This window comes from Barbus barbus (assembly GCF_936440315.1).
Source record: "Barbus barbus genome assembly, chromosome: 12".
Taxonomy (NCBI): domain Eukaryota; kingdom Metazoa; phylum Chordata; class Actinopteri; order Cypriniformes; family Cyprinidae; genus Barbus; species Barbus barbus.
In genome coordinates this window covers 24986637-25002265 of record NC_136740.1, presented here as the reverse complement: position 1 = coordinate 25002265, position 15629 = coordinate 24986637, and the positions used below count along the sequence as shown (strand labels likewise).

At 38.4% G+C, this 15629-nt stretch overlaps 1 protein-coding gene across 1 annotated transcript in view; it reads left to right on the top strand.

Moving 5' to 3' along the window:
- The window catches only part of LOC306878460 (RNA-binding motif, single-stranded-interacting protein 3-like), a 136784-nt gene that overhangs the window by 29440 nt on the left and 91715 nt on the right, over positions 1 to 15629 (top strand). Inside the window, exon 2 of the mRNA XM_079430844.1 lies at positions 5111 to 5268. Within this exon, the coding sequence (XP_079286970.1) occupies positions 5111 to 5268 (158 nt within the window). The remainder of the gene's footprint in view (positions 1 to 5110; positions 5269 to 15629) is intronic.

The following is a 15629-nucleotide window of genomic DNA, read 5'->3' as shown; positions in this document are numbered from 1 at the left end:
TACAAGGAATATTTTAAATGCATGCATATGCAGTTAGCGCACACATGTACATTTCCATAGCCTAAGCATAATCACAGTTGGTGGAGGCAGGGGTTAACTCCACATACTCAGCAGGCAGCGCAAGAAAGCTGACCTGATAGAGGTCAATCTCTCTCTCTGCGAAGAACAGCAGAGGAGAAATAATGAGAGAGAGAGAGAGAGAGAGAGAGAGAGAAAGAGAGAGAGAGAGAGAGAGAGAGAGAGGGAAAGGTAGACGGACAGACAGAGGGAGGGAGAGGGGTTGGAGGAGAGAAGAGGTAACCATTCGAAACCCATTTTCGAGGGCTCTCCAGGAAGTACTAATTGTTTGGTGACTGGAGTACTCTTTAGGGAAATGAAGGCTATCTGGGCATGCAGCGAGGAGATAATGTGTGTGCACATCACTCACCCTTTAATAAAGAGCAGAGCCCGGCTACGCACTGACCAACCCTGGGATACGGAGGGAAGGAGGGGAAGCAGGAGGGAGGGAGGGATGGATGGATTTATCTATAGTAGAGGAGGGGGTGGGGGAGAGGAGGAGATGGTTTACAGAAGCCAGGCTGCGGAAGAAGAGGGGGGCTGAATTGCCAGATTACAGTCATTAGAGTGGTAGAAGACAAGGATGAGAGAGAGCAAAAGACAAGGAGAAGAAAGGCAGGAATTGTTTAATTAGGAGACAATAACTGGTTTCCTCTTCTCTGGAAGGGTTCAGTCTTTTTGCCGCTTTGATTGAAAGCTACAGAATAGAGATGACTTGAAATGATGGGTGAGGAATGGAACAAATGACGCAAGCTAATGCAGACTGTATAAGCACCAAAGCTAAACAACATCGACCAATTACTAGCTAGGGCTGGGCTGTACTTACACTGTAAAAAACAATCTGTAAAATGTACTGTAAAAAAAACTTGCAGCTGTGGTTGCCAGAATTTTACCGTAAAAAAATCTGGTAGCAATATTTTAGGGTTTATGGATTTAACTTAAATTAAATTAAAAACCGTATGTAATTAACTGATATAATGTTAATATACCAACCTATTGAATTTCTGAAATCCGTTTTGTAACTTTTGTAATACACTGATAACTACCAAAACCAGGGATGGGAAAGTCACACAATGAGCCAAAGCTTGCCACAAGCAGCTTTTCCACAAGCTGAGAAGACTAATACTAATATTTGAAAATGCAACTTATATTTGAAATACAACATAGGGAATTCTGGAAATGTCAATTTATGGTTTTTCACTGTAAATTATACATTTTCCACTTCCAAAAACGGCATATTACCGTAAAATTACATGAAATGTCTATTACAGTTTTTCACTGTATATAGTAGTGGAACTTACAGTTGTCACGGTGCACACAACGGGGAGGAACGAGGAACATGACATGAGGATAAACTCAAAATAACAGTCTTTAATTCAAACAACGCAGGGCAAGACAAGGCAGGGCAGACACACAGGAACACCGGGAGTAACGAGTAGACCAGACGGAAAACTAACTGAACAGAAAGGAACTTAAATACACAGGCTAATTACAAAATACAGCTGGACAAGAATAACTAATAATCACACTAAACGAGGACAGGAAACAAACCAAATATAGACACGAGGGAAACACATGACACACAGGACACAGTACTGATAACCATTTAACAGTTTTTACAGTTAAAAGAAATTAATCATATGCAATGATTTTAAGTCACTTCTTCTGGCCATTACGTGTCTTAAGGACTTTGCCATTAGGTCAGTTTTGTTTCTTGTGTCATGACCCTGAGGCCCTGTCCACATGAACGCCCGTATTTTCAAAACTGCAGCTTTTTCTATGCGATTTGGCCTTTCGTCCACATGCAAACGCAGCACCAGGTAACTGAAACCAAACATTTTTGAAAACTGGTGCCAGGGTGAAGATTTTCAAAAACTCCGGTTGCAGTGACATCATTTAGACAAAAATAATAGTTGAATTAACTCAAAAAAATTTCATCCCAAGTAACATTTATACACACACCACTAGGCCACAACTATAAAGTATACTGAATAAATACTTCTTACCAAAGCAAAACCCAAGACAAACAGTTGTCAACTGATATCACATCACAAATGTAAACGTTATATGTGCTAATGCTTTTCAGACAACATATGTGTAACCTAATAGCCCATCTATCATCAGACAATTTGTCTCCCAGGGTCTCCTCGCTTGACTTAAGTGGCTCTGCTAAAGCTGTACGAATGAATGGGATTTGTTAGTGTGTGTGGCTACAGAGACGCCAAGAGTATGAGTATGTGTGTGATTCCTGCTGGAGTCCATTGTAAAAGCAACATCATCTCTCCCTTTCCCTCTAATCCCAGCCCGTCTGACGGCGAAGTGAACGCCTTTGACGTTTCAAAGGCATCCCCCATCATGACTCCTGACACACTACACACCCTGACGCGCTATCGTCGTGCCCCTGACAGCTGCACAAATTGGCTGAAAGAGGTGTCTGTGGCGAGCACTTTGATCAGCTGAGCTTTTGCTCTCTTGTGCTCGGTCTGTCTCCATCCCGGTGTCGTGTTGCAGAGTCCAGGCCCCCGATTTGCTGAGGAGAACCGGGCTGGGTGGGTTTGATAAGCTTCCACTCACACAGGAAGCTTTTTGTGCAGTCAAATCATGCGTGTGTCCATGACTGCCTGAAGCCATGTCAGGCATGTCAGACACGCATATGGTGTGTGTACAGTTTCTGGGAATTGGGTGTATTTATTATATCCAGATTTCATGTAGGGTTCTGGCACACAGTTATTAATGCATCAGTGCTGGGGAACATTGGGTTTAAAAGTAATGCTATACAATATTACATATTATAAAAAAATAAACAATTGCATCACCGCATTTTTTTGGTTTGTTTTGGGCAAAATAACACTTTAAGTTACTTCTGCATTACTTTTGACGAAGTATATTATATTTCCATTTATTTTTATCATTCATTCATGTAATCATATTTTTCTGCAACAAAAAAAGGAAGATTTTATGGATCGCAATAAGGGTAATCAAAACTGAACAAATAAATGCATGTTAAATACAAATAAACACTAGAATACATGTTCATTTATTAGGTTACTGCGCTGCGAATCATTATTTGAATCGGTTCACTTAGATAAACAATCCAATCGATTCATCAAATTGATCTAACAAATTGATTTATTATAATGAATCAGACTTTATATCGCTACATACGAGACTGTTTAGAACAAATTTATTTACTAGAACAAATTCTCAAACTAATTACATGAAAGAGTGGAATGTTGAAGGCGAACTGATTTGCTAGAACAATTCTGACTTTCAATATGGTTTGGAGGGTGGGTGGGATCAGGGTACGATTTACAATGAACCAATTCACTAATGACTTTCCAGGCCTAGCTTACACATTCACAACCGTTTAGGAGTGTGTGTTTGTTCAGTCTTTGGACTCGTAGCGTTTGGTTACTACAAGTTGGAAAAAGCTTGTTACTGAAACGCTACAACACCTGAAGAACTGTCATGCGAAGGAAAATTAAGTTAAGTAGTGGCGCTACTTTTAGTTACCTACTAACAACACTGCTGGTATGTATGTAATTGTTCATGCAGTGTGTTTAGGCCCCAACCTTCTCATATTCATATAAAATCCCCTACTTTTTCATTTGGAACATGAGGTTTATATTTCCCTCTATGCACATGCGCACAGTGTGTTTTAATGGCAGTTCTTCGTCTTCTATTCCCTGTCTGTGTGTTGTATTCCTGAGAATTCAATGGGTTCATTCATTACTGTAGCCTGAGGGACAGGGGTGTGTGAATTATATGAATGCAGAATCTATTCTAGCTGCGATAGGCCCATCTGTCTGTCTGTCTGTCTGTCTGTCTTAACGTCTGTCTGGAGGAAATTGCAGGCTGTGGGGAAGTGCAGGTAATAGATTAATGCCAGGGGAGACTTGCCAGTGTACAGCCCAACTGACAGCCAATGATTATCGCAAACACAGAGAAAGTGCAGGCCAGACACACACACACACACACACGCAGTCCATTACATAGACATCACTAGGAAAGCGCGCACAGACACACACACACACACATAAATAAGAGCTCTCATGCCACAGTCTAACTGTCACAGTGATGTTTCTATATCTGAGTGCCGTGTCTGTCAGAAAATATTGATCGCTCAGTGTGTATGCGGTTCAAAAGCCTCACTGAATCCTAGTTAGGGTAGAAGCCATATTTAAACTTACGCAAATTAAAATAAACTGTGATGGATATAAGTAGAATCAGTTGTAAAGTACCTTGCTGACGATGATTCAGCTGGCAAAGTATCGAAAATAGTATAATATAATATACGTAAGAATGAACTTTGCTGTTTCCAGATGGCGTATGATATATTCTTCTTCTGCCGAACGCGAACGCAAGCGGAAACATGAGAACAGTCACAGACAGTGCATTTTCAAGAAGATAGCAGTTTACTAGAGCTTGAAGGAGTTATTTAAACTAAATAACGACCAAAGACCATTTATTATAGACTAATCTGTTTTTGTGATGTTATAACTGACAATTCAGAAACCAGGACCGGAACTCTATACTTTAAAACATTTTGCAAATACATGGAATGGAGTAAGATCATTTGCAAATTAGGCTTGTTAACGTTTAAATTATTACCTGTCTTTATGGAAAATAAAATTAAGCATAGCAAATATACTTAAAATGGGCTATTACTGAATAGTAAAGTACATTTTATTCATGACATTAGTACTGCTTATTGTCTTTTATAATATTGCTACAATATTACTAACTGCATTTATGTGGTTGGAAACCAGATTAAAAGTCCAGTTCATTCTAGATAAGGTGTTAGAAATTACGATTGTACAATCTATTTATTAAATATGGTGTCGGCACTCACTAAAGTTCATTGACTCATAAACTCTTCACCTAAAGGCATGTGTTTAAGCTCACAGTGGCTAGAGATGCCCATTAGAGATTCATTTGTGTTATCTTCTTTCTAAGTCATGAGATCTTACTGTTTCAAAGTGCAACAGTACAGAGATCTAATATAAATCATATCAATTTTTAATAACAACCCATGCCTTTCTCTGTCTTGCAGCAGTCATATGCCCCGCCCCCTCCTCCCATGGCTCCGCCCAGCCCCAGCACCAATAGCAGCAGCCACAGTGCAGCGGAGCAGCTCAGTAAAACCAACCTGTACATCCGGGGCCTTCCGCCTGGCACCACCGACCAGGACCTCATCAAACTCTGCCAACCGTAAGTATCTTTTCCCAGATGTCCCCTATCTGTCACTGCCTGTTATCCTCTGTCTCTCTGTCAGGATTGTCATTCTATACACCTACATGAGCAGTCACTCTATACCTATTTATAGTTGCAAAGACACAGGTACCCACATACAAGAACTCATGCAATCATGTAAATGCACGCACAGAAGGTCAGGGAAACAAAAAAAGAAAAAAGTCACCGCGCTTGGTTACAGAGAAGAATATGGCCCATAAATGGCGATGGTAAGTCAGCATCATTAGAGTGTAGGGAGGTCATTATGAAACGCTGTACAAGAACCAGGGGGCAGCTTGCATAATCTTCTTCTCTGATGACTCATGCAGATGTAAATCCTGTGTGGGGGCTTTCTGCCTTAAAACCTAAGACATTTACTCTGGCACCATGACCTTCTGTGAATTTTTCTGAATTTCCTAATTTCACTCATACATAGTTGACCATGAAAATATGGATATGGGGTCAGCAGTTTCTAAGCAACGTTTAAACCAAGGACTGCTTTGTCTTATGTACCCTACGCAGATGACTGCTATTACCGGGCTGCAGCTATAGCTCCCAGAATTCATTGTGATTGTTTTTAGTATTTAAATTTTTTTTTCAGAGGGAAGAGGCAAGAAAAGAAACATTATTTTGATAAAAAAAACTGAAATGCATGCCACTTATAATGCTCCAAATGTTAACATGTCAAAACTCAGGGGGTAGAATGATGAAACCTCAAGCCACAGCCTCTCTCAGGGTCTCGGGCTACCATGGTCCAGGTTAGCCCAAGGCCTGAAGCGGGATTGGAATAAAAAATTCATGATTATAAAAGTTTTATTAGCTGCGGCTGCCGTGCCAATGGGCAGTAACATTTTGGAAAGGTCAAAGGGGTTCGCCTTGGGGCTCACTTCCAGAGCTCAGCAGAAAAAAGAGTGTCCACAAACACACTTTGCATTTTTTTTTACATAACACCACAGTGATTTAGATGCCTTGCATGCATATCTGGCACCCTAGTGTCGCGATCTTAAGCTTACAGCATACGCACACATTTTGTGCACATGTACACACAGTTAGTGACCCTTTTCCGTCCTCCAGTGGCTCTGCTGCAGCGGCGGGAAGGGCAGTGAAAAGTGCTTCTGTCAGGCTGACATTTCGGAGATCTTCTTGTGTGATTCCCCGCGGAAGATTGGCAGGGTTTTGAGGCTGAAGGTACAATGGGGTTAGACTCTAAAGGAGAAAATGTGGCCTCAGCAGAATCTCAAACCTCAGCCATGAAAATGAGCCCTTCTAGTTTTTAGCTTGCCGTGCTCACAGTTTTTTTAATTAGATTAGCTGATAATTGAGGAATGGCACGTTGTCAAGATGCAGATGCAGAATGTCTGCGACTTAAAACAAATATCCAGATTTTAACGTCTCAGTTATGTTGCATTAGAAGAGGTAAAAAGGTCAGATTGGAGGAGTGTTGCATTTACTGAGACAAAAATACTGAAAATGTACCAGGGTGTTTTCAGAAAAGGCCTGAATATGAATCATGAATTATTAATGAAGGCCTTAGGTGAACACATCGTCATCATGTTTATGTGCTTTCATTATGCATCTGCAATTGTGTGTGTATGTATGTATGTGTGTTGGTGGAAACCAGAGGGCGGAGAGTCATGTCTGTGAGCCAGTTCATTACTTTTCCTTTCCATGATTCGATATCATGGAGTATTAACCTCAGGACACAGCATTTTACAATACCATTTAAAATAATTGCATTTCAGAGCCCCTCATTATGCCTCTGATTGTAATCTAATGCTACAGAGAGAAAGTGAATACAATCCAACTCAATTCTGCACACACTTGGAGCAAGGTTTTAAGGGATGAATTAGGAATTTCATTCCAGCTAAGTTCTGTATGTTTTTTGCCAATTTGTCTCTTAGTATATGTGCACCGTTAAACGTTTTTATTGACCTTTTTCAGATGAAAACGAAACCTATGCACAAAGAAATGTGCTGTACATACCCTAACTGTTGTGTTTTACCTATTAATATCTTGACTAGTTTGATTGTGTTTTATCTACAAATAGGAAGTAGGACTCTATATGTTTTTGTCATTTTTAAGTTCATTTTGCAGTATTTCACAGATTTTCCAACATCAGTAGGTAAAATGCAAAAAATAAATAAATACAATAAAATAAAATAAAAAGCTGCAGAGTAAAATTCCTTAAGGAGAAATAAAAAATGCAGACGAATGAAACACAGCGATAGTATAAACCTATGGAAAATAGCTTTTCTATTTTTTTATTTAATTTCATTTTCATCTTGCCTTTTATTTAATGAGAAATGTTTTGGTTCATGTTGAAAACTTTTGACTTTTGATTCTGAATTTAAAACCCTAGAAGAGACAGATACAAGATTACTAAAATGATTTTTTTAAGCAAAATCTAGGGAGCAGGAGATTTCATTTGCTTTCCATTTAATCTCATTGCTGTCTAGGACAAACAACTGAGAAATAAAATTGATCTCATTTGTGTTTTTCTTTCCTGTGTGTGTGTGTGTGTGTGTGTGAGTAAGATCAGAAAGTCATTATATTGCTTCCAGTGGTTTCTTGGCATTCAGCGGTTCTCATTTTCCTGGTTTTATTCTATACTCCTCTCCTATATATATAAATTAGCTTATATATTGTATATTCACTGAAAAGCATCTAAGGCTTGCTGCCCAAAAATGCCCCCCCCCCCCCCCCCCCTCTATATGTTTTCTTTCCTGTGTGTGTGTGTGTGTGTGTGTGAGTAAGATCAGAAAGTCATTATATTGCTTCCAGTGGTTTCTTGGCATTCAGCGGTTCTCATTTTCCTGGTTTTATTCTATACTCCTCTCCTATATATATAAATTAGCTTATATATTGTATATTCACTGAAAAGCATCTAAGGCTTGCTGCCCAAAAATGCCCCCCCCCCCCCCCCCCAGTTCTTTGTCTCTCAGCCTGATTGACTAACTGAGGCAGTGGAGGAATTGCCCTTGTGTACAGGGCTGCCATATCTAGGGGGGCCTCTGGGGTAGGATCTCATTTTCAGTCGGCAGAACCCCCCCTGGGCTCGAATAACTCAGGCATCCAGAGCATGCAAAACCATTTCTGAGCCAGTGACAAGGCTAGTATCAGGTCATGGTTTTTATTTCAAAGTGTTGCTTTCTTACAGTACATTTGTCGTCTTCTTTTTCTACTCTTATGATTTATGTCTCCTTTTCACCGCTGTAGAAATGTCTAATCACAGGGAGAAAATCAGGCTTGTATTTCTAATGATTTGAAGACTGGTTCATAATTCATATTTTTTAACTCAAGTTTTATTCATGATGCTGCTGTAGTGCTAAAGAGGGTACGGTACAAAAAGCATTCAGAGAGTGTGCCGGAATCAACTCTGTATCCAGTGCACTCTCAAAAGTAAATGTCTCTCCAGCGACTTTTATCTAGTTTCACCAAAACAACAATTTAAATCTATAGTATTTTGCTATCTTGGTATAGTATGTTCTTTACTGAATGCTATGGCTTCAAAAAACTTCAAACTTCAAAAAAAAAGTTTTTTTTTTTTTTTGTGATGTTTAATTGATTATTGTGATTGTACACTACTGTTCAGTAGTGGTCGATAATTCTCTTATGCTCACCAAAGCTGCATTTATGTGATCAAACCTGCAGTGAAATATTTTAACAATTTAGAAGAAAACAGTATTTAAATATATTTTAAAATGTAATTTGTTCCTGTGATGCAAAGTTGAATTTTCAGCAGCCATTACTCTAATCTTAAATTTCACATGATACATTATTAATATAATTGTTTGAATTTTAAGGATTTTTTGCTTACTTTTGTAATATTAATACAGTGTTTGGTCATCACTTGATGGCCAATGTGAAAAGTGCGTCCTGAAGAAAACAATTATTGCAGTTAGACCCACTTCAATGGTTTTACAGTATGTATTCATGCAGGATAAAAGTCTCTAATGTCTTTTCCCTTATGAGACTTCTCTGCAAATATCTGTGGTTATTTCTCACTGCTGTTATTTTTTTAAACCTAAAAGCAGCAACATGTCTCCAGCATTCATACCTAACCTGAGGTCAGATGAGTGGCCGACTCCTCTTGAAGCTCAACTGCCCTGGGTATGTTCAGAAGAGCGTATGAGGGCCAAAAAGCCCCTAGCCATAAAGAGTCGTCTTGAAGTCTTTGTAAACTCAATCTCTCTGTCTCACTCAGTATCTCATAGCTCTTGTCAATATGTGTGAGGTGGGAGAGGAAGAGGAAGTGGGAAGCTTAGTCAAAAAGTGCCTAAACACTCGGGATAAAGGTCTTTTAGACTGGATTTGACTGTTTTATTGATATCAGCTCTGTCTAGTGCCTCCCCGACTTCTAAGGCAGAAAGAACGTGTCAATCATCTTTTTGAATTCTACTTAACTGTTCAAACCACAGACACACTTGCCAATCCCTTCTACCAAGGAAAAAAAAGCAATGCAAGCCTTGTCCTGTTAGCACAGCTCCTGTTCCGTTTTGGACACACAGACCTAGATTTACTATGAATAATAAATAAAGTGCACTAATGATGTAAGGTACCCGACAAAAGGATACTAATTTGATAGTACAATCTACAGATTGCGTGCGTGTCTGTAGGCTTATTCCGGGTGATTTAACTAAGAGTAACTGCGCATATCCACATTTGCAAATAAGTTGGTCACACCTGTATTTAAAGAAGAGTTTTGCATTTGGTAACTTCACCAAATGTTAGTCATGTCGCTCTCTCTTGGCTCTCACTGAATAATAGGACACTCGGCAAGACAATTCACTTGTTTAAGTGTTAGTCTAATGCTACATTTTTAGTTGCTGTGCAAGGTGACTCCTGCTCATACTTGATCTGGATTTCAGGGGATGACAAAATTTTAAGCTAACAACAAAAGATGGGAACAGCCCTGCAGAAATGTTTAGGCAAAATACAGAAATTTTACAATTTCTGCCACTGCATTTTCCCCCTAAATATTGATGGCACATCGTTTATTTATCATATAATTTAAATATGTGATATAATCACACATTATAATTTTGTTTTGTAAATTTAAGTTAATGTTAATTTAATAATAAAAAAAACTGTTATTTGGTTAAGAGTAATGTCCCTTACTATATATAATAAAAAACTAAGATCTAATGGGACATTTTACAGTTAAATATACATTTTAAGTAAACATTTAACAGTTTTATAATTTACAGTGAAAAACTGTAAACTGACATTCCCACTATTATTCCCACTATTATTAATATAATTATGTTTCTAAATAGTTATAACTATTTTTGTAATTATATTTCTCCTGTTTTTGTTTGTTTTTGTGTATATATATATATATATATATATAATACATTATATCCAAGGCCCTATGAAATCCATTTAATTTTTTCCCAAATTCCGTTTAATATTTTCCAAATTCTGTTTTTTTTCTGTGAAAAAAATATGACCTACTTTTGAATAATTCATCCAAAATTTGATCAATTCTGTGACATTCCAAGTTATACAGTAAATTCCATTTCGATGACTGGATTCCGCGATTCTGTTCACGTTTTCCGCATCGTGGAAATCATAGGGCCCTAATTATATCAGATAATGAAATAAACTCTTTTGTACTATATAAAAAAAATATTATAATATAATACCTAAAATGTTGCTACTGTTTCGGCAACAACAGCTGCCATTTTTTTGCTGTAAATTTCACTTTATGTGGTGAGCAGAAATACTGTATTATGAATACTTTTTACACAAGTTTTTGCTTGTATGTTGAGTCATGTCTCAGCTTAGACATTTTTTGTGCTTTGTATCCTTTTGTCAAGGCTTTATACATGCAAATATTCAGTAAATCAAAGTCATAGCTCTTTAGGAAAGCGAATCCTCCTTTTGCAAAGTCACAGGGCCTCTTTCTCGAATCCAGCGGCGCAAGCGAGCGTACAAACAAACATCAGATGCGTGTAACTCAAGTCACAGAAGTGTCGAGCAGCGTGTCAGACGAGACAGCTGCATTGGTAGCCAATTAAGAGATCCTACACACCCACCTGGATAGAAGTTGAAAGAATGCTGGTTAACATCTCTCAGCACGAGACATCAAACAGTCCGGCATCCGTGGCTGCCGGCGCTCTGGGGAAAATAAAAACACAGATCAGAGTGTGTGACGGCCCTTTGAGAACTGTCATTAGCACTTCACACACTGCAGCTGAAAGCTTTGTACACAAGACGCGTTGTCTTGACGGTGATCAAATCAGCTGGGATCTGCTCCCAGCTTGGGCTGTCACAGCACGTCGAGCCGTGTCACGATCTTTCAAAAGTGCGCGTGTGGATCTCGAAATATATTTATCTTCATTGAAAGTCGTTCTAGGCGTTTTGGTTAACCTCATGTGGTGTTTACAGTTTTTCGTGTTCATGTTGATTTGATTTTGTGTGCTTGTGGGTTGACTAAAGTGCTCAGAGGGTTCAGTGTGTGCTGTGTTGAAATGGGTGGTGGCCTGTGTGTCGCATTTGTGGGCATCTCTTTTAGACTTGTTCTGCTCTGGTCAGTGTGGAGAGATGGTTCTTTCATCCAGATGACCGGAGTTAGAACATTGTGATCCCACGTTCTGGCTGAGCAGTGATATTTGACAGGAGGTTTTGGTGTGTGTGGTATCAGCTGTCTAATTAAATCTCTCTGAGTATCTGTTATTGTAAGGGCGTTGTTGCCTCCTTTCTTTCTTTGATTCTGTCTGTCACAGCCAACTTGCCTTCAAGTGATATTAATAGTTGTGAATTTCTTCACCAAGGTTTGAGGCATAGAAATGTATCTAACATAACTCCATAAATCTACTCTTATTGGCCCCTAAAGACTCCAGTAAGTTTCTCCAGTCCATGCTTTTGAAAAAATTATTTAATCAAATACAATAAACACACACACATGTATATACACTCACCTAAAGGATTATTAGGAACACCATACTAATACTGTGTTTGACCCCCTTTCGCCTTCAGAACTGCCTTAATTCTACGTGGCATTGATTCAACAAGGTGCTGAAAGCATTTTTTAGAAATGTTGGCCCATATTGATAGGATAGCATCTTGCAGTTGATGGAGATTTGTGGGATGCACATCCAGGGCACGAAGCTCCCGTTCCACCACATCCCAAAGATGCTCTATTGGGTTGAGATCTGGTGACTGTGGGGCCATTTTAGTACAGTGAACTCATTGTCATGTTCAAGAAACCAATTTGAAATGATTCGAGCTTTGTGACATGATGCATTATCCTGCTGGAAGTAGCCATCAGAGGATGGGTACATGGTGGTCATAAAGGGATGGACATGGTCAGAAACAATGCTCAGGTAGGCCGTGGCATTTAAACGATGCCCAATTGGCACTAAGGGGCCTAAAGTGTGCCAAGAAAACATCCCCCACACCATTACACCACCACCACCAGCCTGCACAGTGGTAACAAGGCATGATGGATCCATGTTCTTATTCTGTTTACGCCAAATTCTGACTCTACCATCTGAATGTCTCAACAGAAATCGAGACTCATCAGACCAGGCAACATTTTTCCAGTCTTCAACGGTCCAATTTTGGTGAGCTCGTGCAAATTGTAGCCTCTTTTTCCTATTTGTAGTGGAGATGAGTGGTACCCGGTGGGGTCTTCTGCTGTTGTAGCCCATCCGCCTCAAGGTTGTGCGTGTTGTGGCTTCACAAATTCTTTGCTGCATACCTCGGTTGTAACGAGTGGTTATTTCAGTCAAAGTTGCTCTTCTATCAGCTTGAATCAGTCGGCCCATTCTCCTCTGACCTCTAGCATCAACAAGGCATTTTCGCCCACAGGACTGCCGCATACTGGATGTTTTTCCCTTTTCACACCATTCTTTGTAAACCCTAGAAATGGTTGTGTGTGAAAATCCCAGTAACTGAGCAGATTGTGAAATACTCAGACCGGCCCGTCTGGCACCAACAACCATGCCACGCTCAAAATTGCTTAAATCACCTTTCTTTCCCATTCTGACATTCAGTTTGGAGTTCAGGAGATTGTCTTGACCAGGACCACACCCCTAAATGCATTGAAGCAACTGCCATGTGATTGGTTGATTAGATAATTGCATTAATGAGAAATTGAACAGGTGTTCCTAATAATCCTTTAGGTGAGTGTATATATATCATCTGTGATTTTTCAGCATTATTACTCTAGTCGTCAGTGTCACGTGATCCTTTAGATATGTTGATTTTGTGATCAAGAAACATTTCTTATTATTATCAATGTTGAAAACAGTTGTGTTGTATATATTTTTGTAGAAATCACAAAATATGTTATAAAATAAACCACAAAATATTTAATCTTTTTGTAGAAACCAGAAAATATGTCAAAAAATAAACCACAAAATATGTAATATATTTGTAAAAAACACAAAATATGTTATAAAACATAATATTTTATGATTTAAAAAACAAAATAGAATGACCTGTCACTTTTTATCAATTTAATGCATCTTCGTTAAATTATTATTAATTGTTATATATTTATATTTTAGATCATGTTTGATGTGTTAATTAAATGTTTTTTAAAGCCTTCCTGATGTTTTGGGCACACTATATGTGACATAAGTGAAATAGCATTTTAAAATGTAGGACAGCAATTTATTGCAACATGAAGTCAAGCTAATATGAATTAGATTTGAATGATTTTTCATTTGCAGCTCTGTTGTGTTTGGAATCACTGGGACATAATTTAATATGCTATTTTTGTTCTTGTGTTTATAGTATTGCTGTATATCATAATCATCATATATCATAGAGTAGATGGTTTACTAATATTGTAGCATGCAACTTCTCTCACTGTAAACCATTTGACTCTTTGGCTTGATGTTATTTAAGGTCGAATTCTTGGCACTCCAGCCATCCACGAGGGGAACTCCATGCTTGAGGTTCTGAAAGTTTTCAACTAGTAAACACACTTGAATCTTGTTCTTAATCAAATGTCAGAATCCATAGAAACAGTTTTAAGATGATCGGCTGTAACCCTGATACGCAATCATCAAAACAGTTCTATTGATATGCATTCCAGAAAAACATTCTTGCTTCTGTTTAATTAAAAACAAGGGTTCGGCACTTCATTAGTGTGACTTATAACACTTGAGATTTGCCAGCATGAATTTTACATATGTGCACGCTGAAATGAAATGAATGCAGTGCTAATTAGTAAAGCTAATGTGTCTTTGGGTGCTGACGACATTAAGACCACATTAAAGAAATTGTTCATCGCAAAATTAGACTTCTGTCATTATTTACTCACCCTCATTTTAAATCCATATGTGATCCTGGACCATAAAACCAGACATAAGGGTCAATTTGAAATTGAGCTTTATACAGTTTCTGAATAAATAAGCTTTCCATTGATGTGTGATTTGTAAGTATAGGACAATATTTGGCCGAGATACAACTAATCTGAGGGTGCAAAAAAATCTAAATATTGAGAAAATCACCTTTAAAGTTGTCCAAATGAAGTTCTTAGCAATGCATATTACTAATCAAAAATTAAGCATTGATGTATTTACGGTAGGAAATTTACTAAATATATTCATGGAGCATGATCTTTACTTAATATCCTATTGATTTTTGGCATAAAGAAAAATCTATAATTTTGACCCATACAATATATTGTTGGCTATTGCTACAAATATACCCATGTGACTTAAGACTGGTTTTGTGGTCCAGGGTTACATATAGCTATTACGTATGTTATTTATTTAGTTATATTCTAGTAAAAATATGTAGTTATTGCATAAATAAATGAGGGTTTGAAGCAACATGAGGGTGTATAAATGATTCCGTATTTATGCCAATAGAGGTTCATTATAGAAGATTTTACTAGTTAAAATGTCAAAAACAATTACATTATCGAAGTACATCAGTGTTCAAAACTGCTCTTACCCCAATCCATTTTCTAAATTAAACGACTTTGAAAGTTTTGTCTTTCAGCCACAGGTGGTGATAGAGAGGACAACATTCCATAATGAACCAGCACTGCTGCTCTCCATCAACTTAAAACTAACCTGAAGTTCGTTGTGGAGTTTGAGCGTGAAGTTCGCAATGCTTCATTTATCAGCATCTAAACAAACAAAACAAGACAGGCATATGATTACTGGGACATTTCGCTCCCTGCACCCCCTTATTGGCTGCAAGAGAACTGTTTGTGAGGAAACCGTCCTGTTCGTAAGTTTCGGGTTAGCGAGGCATCCGTGTGCATGACCGCAGCATGGCACTGGTTTGCGGAAACGTTGCCAATTATGTTGACTACATTCCTCCCTCAGCTCCACCCCTGACCCAGTCACTCATCTGAGACGCCTGTGTTTGTC